General features: G+C 29.7%; 2 protein-coding genes across 2 annotated transcripts; both read left to right on the forward strand.

The window, feature by feature from the left end:
- The first annotated feature begins 4,377 nt into the window (after nt 1-4,377).
- Nucleotides 4,378-7,063, forward strand: LOC111025248 (protein STRICTOSIDINE SYNTHASE-LIKE 10). Its single transcript, XM_022303089.2, has 3 exons — nt 4,378-4,767; nt 5,767-6,030; nt 6,290-7,063. Exons 1-3 carry the CDS (start codon nt 4,469-4,471, stop codon nt 6,858-6,860), a joined length of 1,134 nt encoding a protein of 377 aa, XP_022158781.1. The 5' UTR covers nt 4,378-4,468; the 3' UTR covers nt 6,861-7,063.
- A 1,790-nt stretch (nt 7,064-8,853) lies between these two features.
- On the forward strand, nt 8,854-12,893 carry LOC111025249 (protein STRICTOSIDINE SYNTHASE-LIKE 2). The gene is made up of 3 exons (XM_022303090.2): nt 8,854-9,212; nt 11,435-11,713; nt 12,258-12,893. The coding sequence occupies exons 1-3, from the start codon at nt 8,944-8,946 to the stop codon at nt 12,838-12,840; spliced, it is 1,131 nt and encodes a 376-aa protein (XP_022158782.1). The 5' UTR covers nt 8,854-8,943; the 3' UTR covers nt 12,841-12,893.
- The last annotated feature ends 604 nt before the right edge of the window (nt 12,894-13,497 follow it).

The raw sequence follows: 13,497 nt of genomic DNA on the forward strand, positions 1-13,497 counted from the left end.
TCCTTTTACCATCACTCTCAACTGGTTATAGCATATATTCCAATAAAAATAGGTCGTGTAAAATCCCACCCATATATTGTTTTTTACTAAAAAAAATATCAGATAGTAAATAATCTAAAACATGTCTTTTCCACCACGAGATAGGTTGAACTAAATAAAAAAAATTAAAATGACCCATATTTAAATATAAAATAACCAAGAAAAATATCTCTCTCTAATTTATAATACATTTCTTTAAAAATTCATCGACTATTAAAAATGTTTTTACTTAGCCTCTAACAACTCTCCACCAATTAAAGACCACCAACCCATAATATACCTAAATTATACCTAAATTTTTTTTTTTTGGCTTAAACGTGACTTACGTTTATCAATTTTTTCTTTTCATTCGGGCCTTCATCTTTTATTAATTTTATATTTTTATCCTATAAAATTCGTTAATATTTCAGTATTGATAAGAAAAAGAAAATTACATCACATTTTTATTGACTTGGATAAAACGTCATCTTTAGATAACAAAGGGAGGTGAGAGACTCAAACTCATGATCTTTTGGTCAAAAAGAGGTGCCAATTACGGTTGAACTAAATTCATGTGGGTAGATATAACGCTTTTAGGGAAAAATACACTTTTGGTCACTGGTGTCTATTTAGTCGTTAAAGTTTCAAAATTGAAACTTTTGGTTCATGAAGTTTGAGATAGGTATCTATCGAGTCCTGAAATTTCAAAATGAACACGTTTGGTACCTAAAGTTTGAGAATTGGTTCAAAATAGTCATTTGATTGTTTGTGGCGGACTTAATATTAAAATGACATGGTATTTAAATTGATGGCTGTATTTTTACAAAGATTAATTGAATAATTTTTTTTTAATGACTAGACTTCTCTCTCTCAAATTAATTTAGTAATTTCTCGTAGCCCTGATTCCTTGGTGATTTTATTTTACTACTGCAAACCCTTTCTGTAATATTTGTTTAATCGAGCCCTAATTACTAAAACAAACAACAAATTAATGGTTGGAGCTGGATTTGTAAAGGAATGAAATTGGGAGGAGAGGGGCATTTTGGGGAAGACGAAGGTTGGGTGGAATGTATGGCATCAAAATTGAGTTGAGTGCTCAAATAAATAAATCACAAGAGAAAAATATGTTATCCCCTCTTGAATTGATTCACGAGGTTAGCTTCTCCTGAATTCTGGTATGGTCCAAGTGTTTTTGTTAATTTTGCATAATTCCTGTATGGTCCATGTGTCTATATGCTATTGGACCATACATGAATTCAGGAGAAACTCCAGGAAGTTTTTTTCGAAAAAAATCAGAGGCTTTATGATATGTGCTTTAAATATTATTTTGATATGGGGAACTTGGTAAATTTATTATGTTTAATCCCAAAAATTTAAAGATTCTATTTTAGCCATTTAACTTTCAGTTAATTTATTTTAATTTTTAATTGCATAAAATTTAGTTTAGTGAGATGGATGTTAAAAGGTTAAAATACTATTTTGGTCCCTATATTTTTAGTCTTGATTTATTTTATTCTCTGTATTTTGAAAATGTTCATTTTGATCCCTGTACTTTTAAAAAGTGATAATTTTAGTCCTTCTTTGCAAAATTTTAATACGAATTTTACAAATTACGGAAACTCTTTAGAATAAAGTAATATTTACATTTTAAGAAATATATTAGTTATAGTATCGTGTTGAAATTGTGATAGAAAAATGAGATTAAGAATAAAATTAAGGGACCAAAATGGACGCTTTTAAAAAAATACAAGAACTAAAATGAACCACCAAAGTTGAAAGTATAAAGGACCAAAATGAACATTTTAAAAGTATATACTGAAAGTACAGGAATCAAATTAGTATTCTAATCATGTTAAAATGAGGTGACAGTCACTAAAGAGACTCAAAATTTCTTCCTATTTCTAATCAATTAGAAACGAAACTTGTATCTCTTAGGGGACATTTTTCTCTTTTAAATTTAGCTAATTCACATTATTTCAAGTAAGTTTATCATCACTTTATTTTAATATTTATCAAGAGTGAACGACTACATTGAAAAATGTTAAAACACATAAAGGACTAAGTTAAACTTTTTAATCTATAGGGACTAAATTGAAAAAACACTCAAACATTAGGGACTACGATATATATTTAAGTCTCCATTTTACTACCATATAAATGTGTCATACATAGTAACCTGTATTTTAATTGTGTATATGCATATATATATAATAGGTAGGAAACAACTTATTGTTTCTAAATTAAGAAAAATATCTTATAAAAAATTAATTAAGAAAAATATGCTAAATAAAAGATATGCATGGCTTATGGTGTTTGGTATAGCTTTCATATGGCTTACTACTTTTTTTTTAAATCTACATTATGTCTTGACAATAAATAAGTATTAACAATTAAAATGATTGAAAAATAATTTTTGAAGAAACATTGAAAGATATCATTCAAAAAGCAACTTTAACGCGATGGACTGAAAACCCCTTCAAAATATATAGTGAGAAAGAAAATAGATATTTGTGATTATTAGGATATACAAAAAAAAATTGTTATTATAAATAACTTTAAAAAAAATGTAATCAAATGCGAAATTCAAAATATTTTAAGAAAAAATATTTATAATAAAGCGTCAATCAAGTAAACTTGTAAATAGGAAAACATTTATTAATAAAAAATTATTTATAATTGAAGAAAAATTATTTTCTTTTTCTAAGAATTCAATGTTACCCCTCTAAAGAAAATTTAATGTTACACAATTATGAATATTCTAATCCATTCAAATCATATGAGCTTTCGACCATTAAAATGAGAATACGCCACTCTAGATAAATCTAATTAATTTGGAATATGCTATTTAATTATGATTTAAACATTATCCACCTAACTCTTAAATTTATTATAAAAGTTTATCATAATTTTAAAATTCAATAAAACAAATATACTCATTGCATGTTTCCAAATTTTATTGTTTCCCCTGCCCCAATGGAGGGAATTTTCTTTATTATCATTTAAAAAATTGAGGACATAGGTGATTTACCATCTTATTCGGATGAAGCAGATTAATTCAATTGAGTCAGGTTGGCTCGTCCTGGTCAAGCCCAATATGATCAAATTGTCTCAAGTATTTAGCTTGTATCTACTCCAATGTAGAAGGTTCAAAGTTGATGTAACGAAAAAGTAAAGAAAATAACAACACTCGCCACCGCTAATTTCAAACAAACTTTTAATAGCAAAATTTAACTTTAAAGTTTATTGGTTTAAACTTGGATTTCGTTTACCAATTTTTTTTTCTTTCTTTATTTTCAACTTTTGTTTCTTTTATATTTTTATCTTTTTAACCTCTAAGATTTTATTATTATTATTGATGATCTTCAATCTTTTATTATTTAGTTCTTTCCCGAAAGAATAAAATGTGAATGTGACATATGATAATAACGTGACATTTGATAATAACAAAAGATTCTACAATTCTTTCAATCATTTTTTTTAGCAAGTACACATGTCTAATAACTTAAATATTGTATTTATGTTGTAAATAAATGTACAATTTATAAAAGTTGGAGCGCTAAAATTGATATTTCAAAAAATTAAAGAACCAAAATTAAAAGTATGAACCAAAGTCAAATATTCTAAATTTTAGGGGCAAGAATAATAATAGCAGTTAAACTAAAATTACTAAAAATGTAGAGTTAAACATGTTATATATATCATATGCACTAAAAAAAGTATGTAATAAACTTATATTTATTAATGATTAAATTTTGAAATTAACTAGTTAGAATGAAACTGACAATAAATTTTAGCAATTGAATTTATGTTTTTATTCCTCCTAAATTTCATAAAAGTAAACTTTATATTACAAAATAAAATAATGCAGAGCATCCTATAAAAGTGGCTTTATTATGTTTAAAAAAGAGAAAGTATCTTTATTAATTTAAAATCAAAATAAAATGATTCCAATCACAAAAGGTTTCAAAACTTTGAGAAAATGTCTAATTTTAGCTTAGGTCTATTTTTAGTATTTTCTTTTTTGCTAGACTTTAAAAATGTGTATTTTAATCTCTTATAAATTTAAAACTATTTTATAATTTGTAGTTGTATTATTCTACTACCCTTTTTAAAAAAGAAAAAATCTACGAAAACAAAGCAAGTTTGTACCATTGCTGTAGTAATTTTACCATTCAATGTAATTTCTGAGTGAGAAAAAAAAAAGATATTTTAACAAAAATAGATATTTTAAATTGGGAGGATTGAAGTCTTAAAATAGATATTTAGAAATCTAAAGGACTAATTTAGGGTTGAAAAATAGAATAAAAATAAAAGGTTAAAAATACCAAAATAGAATGTTAAAATTGTCTTTTCACCTGTGATTATAGACTTGTAAAGTCCGTCTTCCACTCCAACCACTGCCATTTCTACCGGATCCACTCAGTTTTCGATTCCATTCTCCGGCGAAGCCATGAATTCCATGCTTACACTCACCGTGGCGGCCTTAGCAGCCGTCGTCGCCATCGTTTTCTCCCTCCAAAGCCCACTCCTCAAGCTTAATCAGTTTCTAGCCCCGCCGCAGATTGCCGGAACCCACGATTTTCTCCATTCCGCCACCGTCCTCCCGCTCACCGGCGCCGTCGGTCCCGAGAGCCTGGTTTTTGATCCTAACGGTGAAGGCCCCTACACCGGCGTCGCCGACGGCCGGATTCTCAAGTGGCAAGGCGATGGCCGCGGCTGGACCGATTTCGCCGTCACCAGCTCTCAGAGGTATAATTCTGTTTTCTTGCGTTATTCTGTTTGGCCTTGATCGTATATATCTTTAATTCGATATGAATGAGTTTTGTTCAACCGATGAAGGAAATCAAAAACGTTTTAGGAATTAGGACAGCGATTTACCAATTCTTTCGGTACCTCTTACTGCTATATATTATGTAACATCATCAGTGCAACTTGTGATTTTTTTATTGAGCAGGACTGGATTGAATTAATGTAAAATATTTAGGCGATGACTGATTAATCAATCACTAGTTTTTTTTTTTTACTTGAAAATGGTGAATATAAATATGTGGAAGGAAGAGGTTTCGGTTGAACTTTTAAAGGATTTGTAAGATTACTTGGTTTGAAGAACTGATTATCCGATTCTCTGATATTCTTCTCTTGCATCCTAAATATCTTAACCTATTGAATTGGATGTCAAACTGGTGAGGCACCATTTTAAAGGCAAATTCATCGACTATTTCTAGTTGTGCTTGTATGGATCGATCGTCTTGAAAATCGGTGTGGAAATGGAGAACTATCTAGGGTTCAAATCCCTCTCTCGTTTGCTTGGTGAATAGATTTTTTTCTTTCTTCTGTTGGTTTGGTTTTGCCCAGCTCAGTATCACAAAAGGACATATCATTAATTGTCCTTGACCATTTCTATAATTAGCAAGCTTCTTCCTGATGCCTCAACGACCTGAAGATATCTCAGGGAGACTAGGAGTGGATTAACAGTATGAGACGATGTATTGAAACCGTCTCTTACGCCTAAGGAGAGCAGAATCGTGTTCTCTGTAGAATTTGAGCTGATGAAGTTGACGTTTGAAGTACTTAACCTTTCTGTCTTACAAATTTCACTCTATTGCTCATATTGGTACTGTTGGAATGTCTGTTTTAGATGTGCATGTGCTGTGCTCACTGGATAGAGGACTGTGCATAGATTGTTTGTCGAATGTTATTCATTTCTTGGGTTCACATGTTGATTCAGTTTGTTTTATGTTCTTGAAGGAGCGAGTGTGTTCGCCCGTTTGCACTTGAGTTGGAGCATGTTTGCGGGAGGCCATTAGGACTGCGTTTCCATAAGAAAACTGGGGATCTCTACATTGCTGATGCCTATCTCGGCCTTCATGTGGTCGGACCTGCTGGTGGTTTGGCGACCAAACTCGTGACAGAATTCGAAGGCAAGCCACTTCTCTTCACAAATGATCTTGATATTGATGCAGTCGCAGATGTGATATACTTTACTGACAGTAGCACGGTTTTTCAAAGAAGGTAATTCAGATCGTAAAGCACATTCATTCCTCATTTTAGTAAGTGTTCTTAAAGGATAAGTTCTGATGAAAGAATCTGATAAAAACTATCTGATGAACATAAGCTAATTGATTTTCTGGTTCCTGAGTTCTTTTGTTCTGCATAACTGAATCAATATGTTTATAATGTCATTAATCATCTCTATTTGAACATTCTCATGAAGACCGTTAAATCGCTTAAATACTGTTGCCTTTAACCTTAAACTTTGCTGAATTTGCAGGCAGTTCATGGCGTCGATCTTGAGCGGAGATAAGACGGGAAGGTTATTTAAGTACCATCTAGCGAGTAAACAAGTTACGCTTTTACAAGAAGGCCTTGCTTTTGCCAATGGTGTTTCATTAAGCAAAGACAATTCGTATGTGCTAGTTGTTGAGTCCATCACAGGCAGGATCCTTAGACATTGGCTTCGAGGTTCTGAGGCGGGAAACGTCGAGGTTCTCGCACAGCTTCCAGGGTTCCCCGACAACATTAGAAGAAACAGGAGAGGCGAATATTGGATCGCTTTGCACTCGAAGAAAGGAGTTGTTGGGAACTTGGTTACTTCAACCTCTTGGTTTGGGAATCTTCTGTTGAAGCTTCCTTTTGACTTCAAGAAATTGCATGGGTTGCTTGTGGGAGGGAAGCCCCATGCAACTGCCGTCAAGTTGAGCGGGGAAGGAGTGCTTTTGGAGATTTTGGAAGACTGTGAAGGCAAGACTTTGAAATTCATTAGTGAAGTGGAAGAGAGGGATGGGAAGCTTTGGTTCGGGTCGGTTCTAATGCCGTTCGTGGGCGTTTACGAACCAAAGTAAGTAAGGTTGTCCAAAGCTATTTCTCAAGATACCGTTAATTAAGGTCGTCCAAAGCTACTTCTCGAGATACCATTCGGGTATATAGTTCACTCTTGCTTCTGGTAGTTTTAGTTTTCCTTCTAGATGATCATAAAATGGAGCGAAAGAAGCTCTTGTCGATCTAACTTTTGGTTAATATATTTGGATTTTGAATCTTTCTTCAATTTTTTCTTGTTTTTGTTTTTTGATTGATTGTTTGGTTTAGGTTTTGAACATATAATTGTGGATTTTTTTTTTTTTTTAACATTTAGTCATTCTGAGTTTTTAATCTTATTTAACTTTCAGGTTTATCTGATTTTCAAAATATTGAGATAAAAGGACTTTTTTTTCTTTTGAATAAAGGATAAATCTAACATAAAATAAATAAATAAATAGATCAAACTTATTTTATACTTTCTTTCATTCTTAAATTGAAAGACCAAATAAAATAATTTTTCTTCCTAAAATAAATTAATATTTTAAAAGGATCATTTTGCAATTCAGAACATTTTGGAATCTTTGGATACTATAAAATAGAGATGGTTGAACACACGACCTACGAACCAATTTCGTCAGGCACGTTAATTTTGACTAATCATATCTTTAATATTATTGGTAATTGCAAGTTGTTAGTAACATTTGAGAAACAAAAATGTTTTGGTAAGTTTCTCCTTTTAATAAAATATTTTCAAAATTATGTAGAAATTTAGAGCAACAAAATTATGTTTATTATTTATTGTTCTTGAATATTTTTTCCAAAACATAGATAAAAACATTATTTTATTATTTTTATGTTAAAAATGTATAATAAAAATAAAAAAAATTAAATTTTAAAGAACAAAAAATAAGAAATGGTTAAGCATACTTCTATATATTTTTTTTTCAATAATTAAAAATAAAACCAGTTATCAAACGTAGTTTTTTTTAATTGAAAAAAGAAAACAAGAAATAAGAAACATAAATGTTACCACCAAACGAGCTTTTAAAATCCTTTTTCTTTTATTTTCAAATAAGACTTCATGAGGTGTAATTCTAGTCCTATAAACTTTATTAACATCGAATTTGAAGTAATAACTCAATCAAGATAACAACTTGCATAGAAATCTCGTCACACATACTTTAATACTTGAATCAGTAATTATATCGGACTTGAAACAATAAAGCCACCACGTGAGGAGGAGGCATTTTCCTCGCCCACAACAAGAAGGTTTTCTTTTCCTTTGAGATTCCCACATAAGAATTTTAATAGAACAAGAGATGTTCATTGTAATCGCGTCCGGATACTCCGAAAACATGAAAAACAAACTTAACAAACCCAAAAATATCTTCCTTGTTAAACTTCAAAACTTATAAATATTGAAAAAATTAAAATAACATACAGCTTTTAGAATATTTCATGTTTCCAGTATTTTCAAAATTTGAATTTAACATTTTAAAAATACAGAATAATATTAAAAATGATAAAACTTGGATGAAATAGCTATTTCATGGTACAATCTCATTTATTTTTCTGTCAAAATTAAGAAATGAAAAATATAATATACTACAAATTATATAATATTGTAAAATAATAATTCAACAAAACTTATAGCATAAAAGTTAATAAATAAAATAATATTATTTTAAATTAAAATAAATATTTAATCGATAACTATGGCCAGTTTACAAATATATCATTAATCCTTGAAAAACTTTTTAAATTGATATTCAATTTCTAAATCTATTACCAAATATGTTAAAACCACAAAACACAATTTTGTTTTTTATTGATTTTTTTTATTCATTTTTTACTAAATAAATAAAAACAATAAATAAGAAACAGTTATCTGAGGAAGAAATAAAAAAAAAATCAATGAACGCACCCTAAAATATTAATAATTTAGATTTTAGTAAAAGACTAAAATAACCCCCATCTCGGATTGTAAGGAGTTAGGGCGATTCTCAAGAATTAAATTACAAAATTGCCATTGCATTGGTGTTAAAAATAAATAAATAAATAAATAAAACTCACGCATATCACACATCTCTGAAATTCGGTTTCTCTCGTCTCTCTGCAGCAGAAGCCATGAACTCCAGCCTCTGCCTCACCGCAACCGCAGTCGCAGCCGTCTTCGCCCTACTGGCAGTCACCACCACCAGATTTTCGCCGCCGCCGGAGTACCTCGATCATCGGAAAACTGAATATGCAGTGATCCACGGTGGCGTCGGACCGGAAAGCTTCGCCTTCGACGCAGGCGGCGGCGGGCCTTACACCGGCGTCTCCGACGGCCGAATTATCAAATGGCTGCCGGAAGAACGGAGGTGGATCGATTTCGCCGTCACCTCTCCGAACAGGTCATTTCGATGATTTTTAAATTATTTATGCCTTTTTATTTTATTAGTCAAATGCACGATGAGTTTTATTTTTAAAACTGGCACCCAAAGCTAGCTGGCTTGGATTAGATTGATAATTACTTTATTTTTAATTTTCTACTTTTAAATTATTTCATTTTAAAAAGCTCTTTTAATCTTTAATTAAACTCCAGAAACAAAAATTAAATATTTTAAAAAGTAGATAGCACGTGAAGAAAACATGGGTAGAAATAATGTTTATGGAACCTCATTTTCAAAAAAGAAAAAAAAAGTGATTAGCAAATGGAAACTTAAATATTAAGATGAATATTTTTTTTTCTAAAGCTTATTTTAATTCTTCAAATTTTAGTTAATAATTTTTTTTTAAATACAACATTGTAATGGTAGAGATGGTTTGGCATTCTGATTTTCCACGTTGGTGCTTATGTTTATGTCAGCAAATTCAAATAATTTTTTTTTAGAAACTATTTTTGTTTTTCTGATTTGAGATTCTTTTAATAATTTTTTTTCTCTACAAATGTCAAGGAAAATACTGCTATTATATTAGGGGGTTGTAATTCTTCATTGTAAATATTATTTATTAACCATAAAATTAACTGAAATTAATAAACCAAAGTATAAAAATAAAGTTAATTTAATATGTCGCAAAATGAATAATTCAATGATTAAAGTTATTAATAATCTCGAAATAAATAATTTAACTTAAAATGTGTGCGAGTGATTGGGACAAGAAACTATTCATATGATTGAGAAATTTCAAAAAAAAAATGCATTATTTTTTTTTTTGAGCCATAGAAAAAAATGCATTATTGAGAAGTAGGAAGTTTCTTTAAATTTTCTTTTTCTTAATTATTTCTTTTTATTTTAAGCTGAAATGATAGAGTAGGAACAGCTTCAAGGATAGTAGAGGAATTTCATATTTAAAGTTAATTTGGTAATGAGAATAAATGAATAAATAAGGATGAGTTGGGACTTATGAAAAATTTTCCTTTATTTTCCAATTTTTTGTTATTGCGTGCTGGTTGGTTTACATAACGATAGAAATTTTTATATATAGTTAATTACGATTATACCCCTGATCCTGGTAGACTATGCATGAACTCCACGTGTAAGCTTTGGCTCTCTGCTGTTTGTCATTTTTCTTAATTCATCACATATTTTTATGTGGTGATATTTCCTAGATTGGTTCCGCAATTATAAATTTTGCAGACAAATTAAAATGTTTACTATAATTTTTTAAAATTAAAATTAAAAAATATATCAATGTTGTTTACCAAACTATCTGGAATTGGAATAAGATACATATATGTCTTTCTTATTTTAGGTAATTATAAATATATTAACTACAAATTGTTGTGCTAATATTATTTTTAATTAAAATATTAAGAAATTTAAATCTATCTTATTTATAGTAAATTTTTTTGCTGCGTATTAAAAATACATTTCATTAATCGTATCTATTTAATTTTTGAATTTGAAAAAATTAAAACATTTTTAACTACATAGTTAAACACTGGGATTGTGATTCTAATTATTTCTTACCATTAATGTTATTAACTAAATAATTAAATGACATTATAGAAAATAGAAAGACATTAATTTGACATGAAGTGGTAGAAAAGAAAAAGATAGTTAGAACAAAATAAAATTATCATCAAGTTTATTTTTATATATTAATTCAAGCGTAGTTACTCAGATATAATAATTATCTAATTTCTAACAAGTAAAAAAAAGGAAAAAAAATTTACTTATTTTTTACCGTGCTAAATAAGCTTCCATTTGTTCTGAGCCTAGCACAATTTGTTATTTTAGAATTAGAGATGTAATCTAAGAGGTAATTTATTAGATTAGTTGATGAACAATTTTTTAATTTAGTCCTATTAATTTTATTACTAATTCTAAATCAAGATTGAATATTCCAATATGAGCCAAGTAAAAAGACAAAAAAAGAAAAAAAAAATCTTTAAACTTAATTAGGTATTCAAGAGCTTGCAAAGAAAAAAAAGAGGGAACTTAAGAGTACTTTTTAACAATATTAAACCACGAACCTTTTTTTTTTTAAGTAAAACTTAATGTTTGAAAAAAAAAACGAGAACATGATGAAATTATTATTATTTTTTTTTTGGTTGTAAAATGTTAGAATTGGGAAAAATATTTAATTGGAGAGATGAAATTGAGAAAAAGGAATTATGATGGAATAACAGAACAGGGTGTGAAGAGAGAGAGAATGCGGAGGAGGGAGAGGAGAGGTGCGGGAGGGCATTAGGGCTCCGCTTCGGCGGCGGCGGCGATCTGTACATCGCCGACGCCTACAGGGGGCTGCTTCGCGTCGGCGGCGACGGCGGTTTGGCCACCAGAATTGAAATTCAAAGGGAGGTGCTGCAGGGGTTTGATTGTATTTTCACATTCGCCAACGCTTTGGACGTTGATGAAGCTTCTGGACATATCTATTTTACCATTACCTCTTCCCAATATCCAAGAAGGTTCTCTCTCTCCCATCCAAACTCTACCAAAAAAAAGGTCAAATTTTTTTAAATTTTTCTTTATTTTAATCTATGCTTCATCACAAAACTATTTTGTTTTTTAAAATGTAAGTTTATAAAACAAAACGTTGTGTTTAAAGAAAATGAGATGGGGAGAAATTAAAGTGTAATTTTTAGAAATAGAAAATTAAAAACGAAATTGTTATTAAACGGACATGTATTTTCGAGAATTTAGTTAAGATTAGGTTTCGGATGTCAATATTAGGTATTCACGTATATGTATTTTCATGTATAGCATTGAACTCTTTAGTTTAACGGATGAAAATGTTAGTTTAGCGGTTTAAATTTCGTATGTTAATTAAGCAGTATTTGAGTGACATGTTGGTTCAAATCTGTTAAAACAATAATTTAATCGTCTATCAATTTTTTTTTAACAAATTTTATGTCGGGAGAATTTTAACCCATTAAAGATAAGATTGAGATTTTTGAAAGGTAAATGACTAAATTGAGAATTATTGTATCTAAAAGCTTCTTTGTTGTATAGGAATTTTGTTTCTGCAGTATTAAGTGGAGACCATTCAGGAAAGCTAATGAAGTATGATCCTGAAAGCAAAGAACTAAACCTCCTTTTAGATAACCTCTCATTTCCGAACGGAGTCTCATTGAGCAAAAATAGCGACTTCCTTCTACTTGCAGAGACGACCAAATGCAGAATTCTGAAGTATTGGCTAAAGACACCGAAAATCGGCAGCTACGAAGTCGTGGCCGAGCTCCCAGGGTTTCCCGACAACATCAAACCGAGTCCTCGAGGCGGGTTTTGGGTGGGGATTCACTCGAGAAGACGAGGGTTGTCGAGGGTGATCATGTCATGGCCTTGGATTGGGAAGGGTTTGGTGAAGCTTGTTCCTTTTAATATAGAGAGAGTCTATTCATGTTTGGGAAAGTGGATAGGGAGTGGTGGGGTTGGAATAAGGGTGAGTGAAGAAGGTGAAATTTTGGAGGTAATTGAAGGAAAGTTATTAGGAGGGTTGAAATGGAAATCTATTTCTGAAGTAGAAGAGAGAGAGGATGGTGTTGTTTGGATTGGCTCTATTGATACTCCTTTTGTAGCAAATATTAAGATATGAACAATAATGCTTCTTCTTGATTAATGGTCAATTCTAAGATTGGAAATTGGAAAGATTAGCTTTGAACACAATTAAATTCAATGATTAGTTACTTAGTTATTGATTAGGAGTGTGTTTGGGTCTTTAATTTTTGTTAAGGATTTATGAGAATCAAAACGATAAGAAATCAAAATAAACGAATGATAATTAATCGGAATGATAATTTCTTATATTGTTTACTATAAATCTTTTTAATTTAGAATCATAAACTGGTATTGTTTATTTGAAATTGTAAATTGAGATAGGAATCGGATATATATTATAATTACTAGAATATATCCTTTTCTAAGTTCTAGCTAATTAATTACAAATTTGTTAATAATAATTTTTAATTAAAACAATCAAAAAAAACTTTTAATTTATTTTATTAATATAATTTATTGATAGTAAATATTTTTTATTTTAATAATTTATTTAATATTATTAAATAATAAATAATTTAATAAAATTAAAAATATTAATATATATTTTTATAGAACAATCATTATTTAAAGTATTGTTAAATTTGTGTTAGAATTTTTAATAATATAAATTTTACTTAAACAATTTGATATTTATTAATAATAATAAGTAAAATTAAATAATTGATTTTGGAGGACTAAAATAACCAATAAAAAT

Source organism: Momordica charantia (assembly GCF_013281855.1).
Source record: "Momordica charantia cultivar OHB3-1 chromosome 5 unlocalized genomic scaffold, Mcharantia_2.0 BLBB01000005.1, whole genome shotgun sequence".
Classification (NCBI taxonomy): Eukaryota; Viridiplantae; Streptophyta; class Magnoliopsida; order Cucurbitales; family Cucurbitaceae; genus Momordica; species Momordica charantia.

Coding starts and splice junctions, on each gene's coding strand:
- LOC111025248 (XM_022303089.2), top strand. CDS start 4,469: ATGAATTCCATGCTTACACTCACCGTGGCGGCCTTAGCAGCCGTCGTC. Junction 4,768..5,766: donor GCCGTCACCAGCTCTCAGAG/GTATAATTCTGT, acceptor ATGTTCTTGAAG/GAGCGAGTGTGTTCGCCCGT. Junction 6,031..6,289: donor AGCACGGTTTTTCAAAGAAG/GTAATTCAGATC, acceptor CTGAATTTGCAG/GCAGTTCATGGCGTCGATCT.
- LOC111025249 (XM_022303090.2), top strand. CDS start 8,944: ATGAACTCCAGCCTCTGCCTCACCGCAACCGCAGTCGCAGCCGTCTTC. Junction 9,213..11,434: donor GCCGTCACCTCTCCGAACAG/GTCATTTCGATG, acceptor ATGGAATAACAG/AACAGGGTGTGAAGAGAGAG. Junction 11,714..12,257: donor TCTTCCCAATATCCAAGAAG/GTTCTCTCTCTC, acceptor TTTGTTGTATAG/GAATTTTGTTTCTGCAGTAT.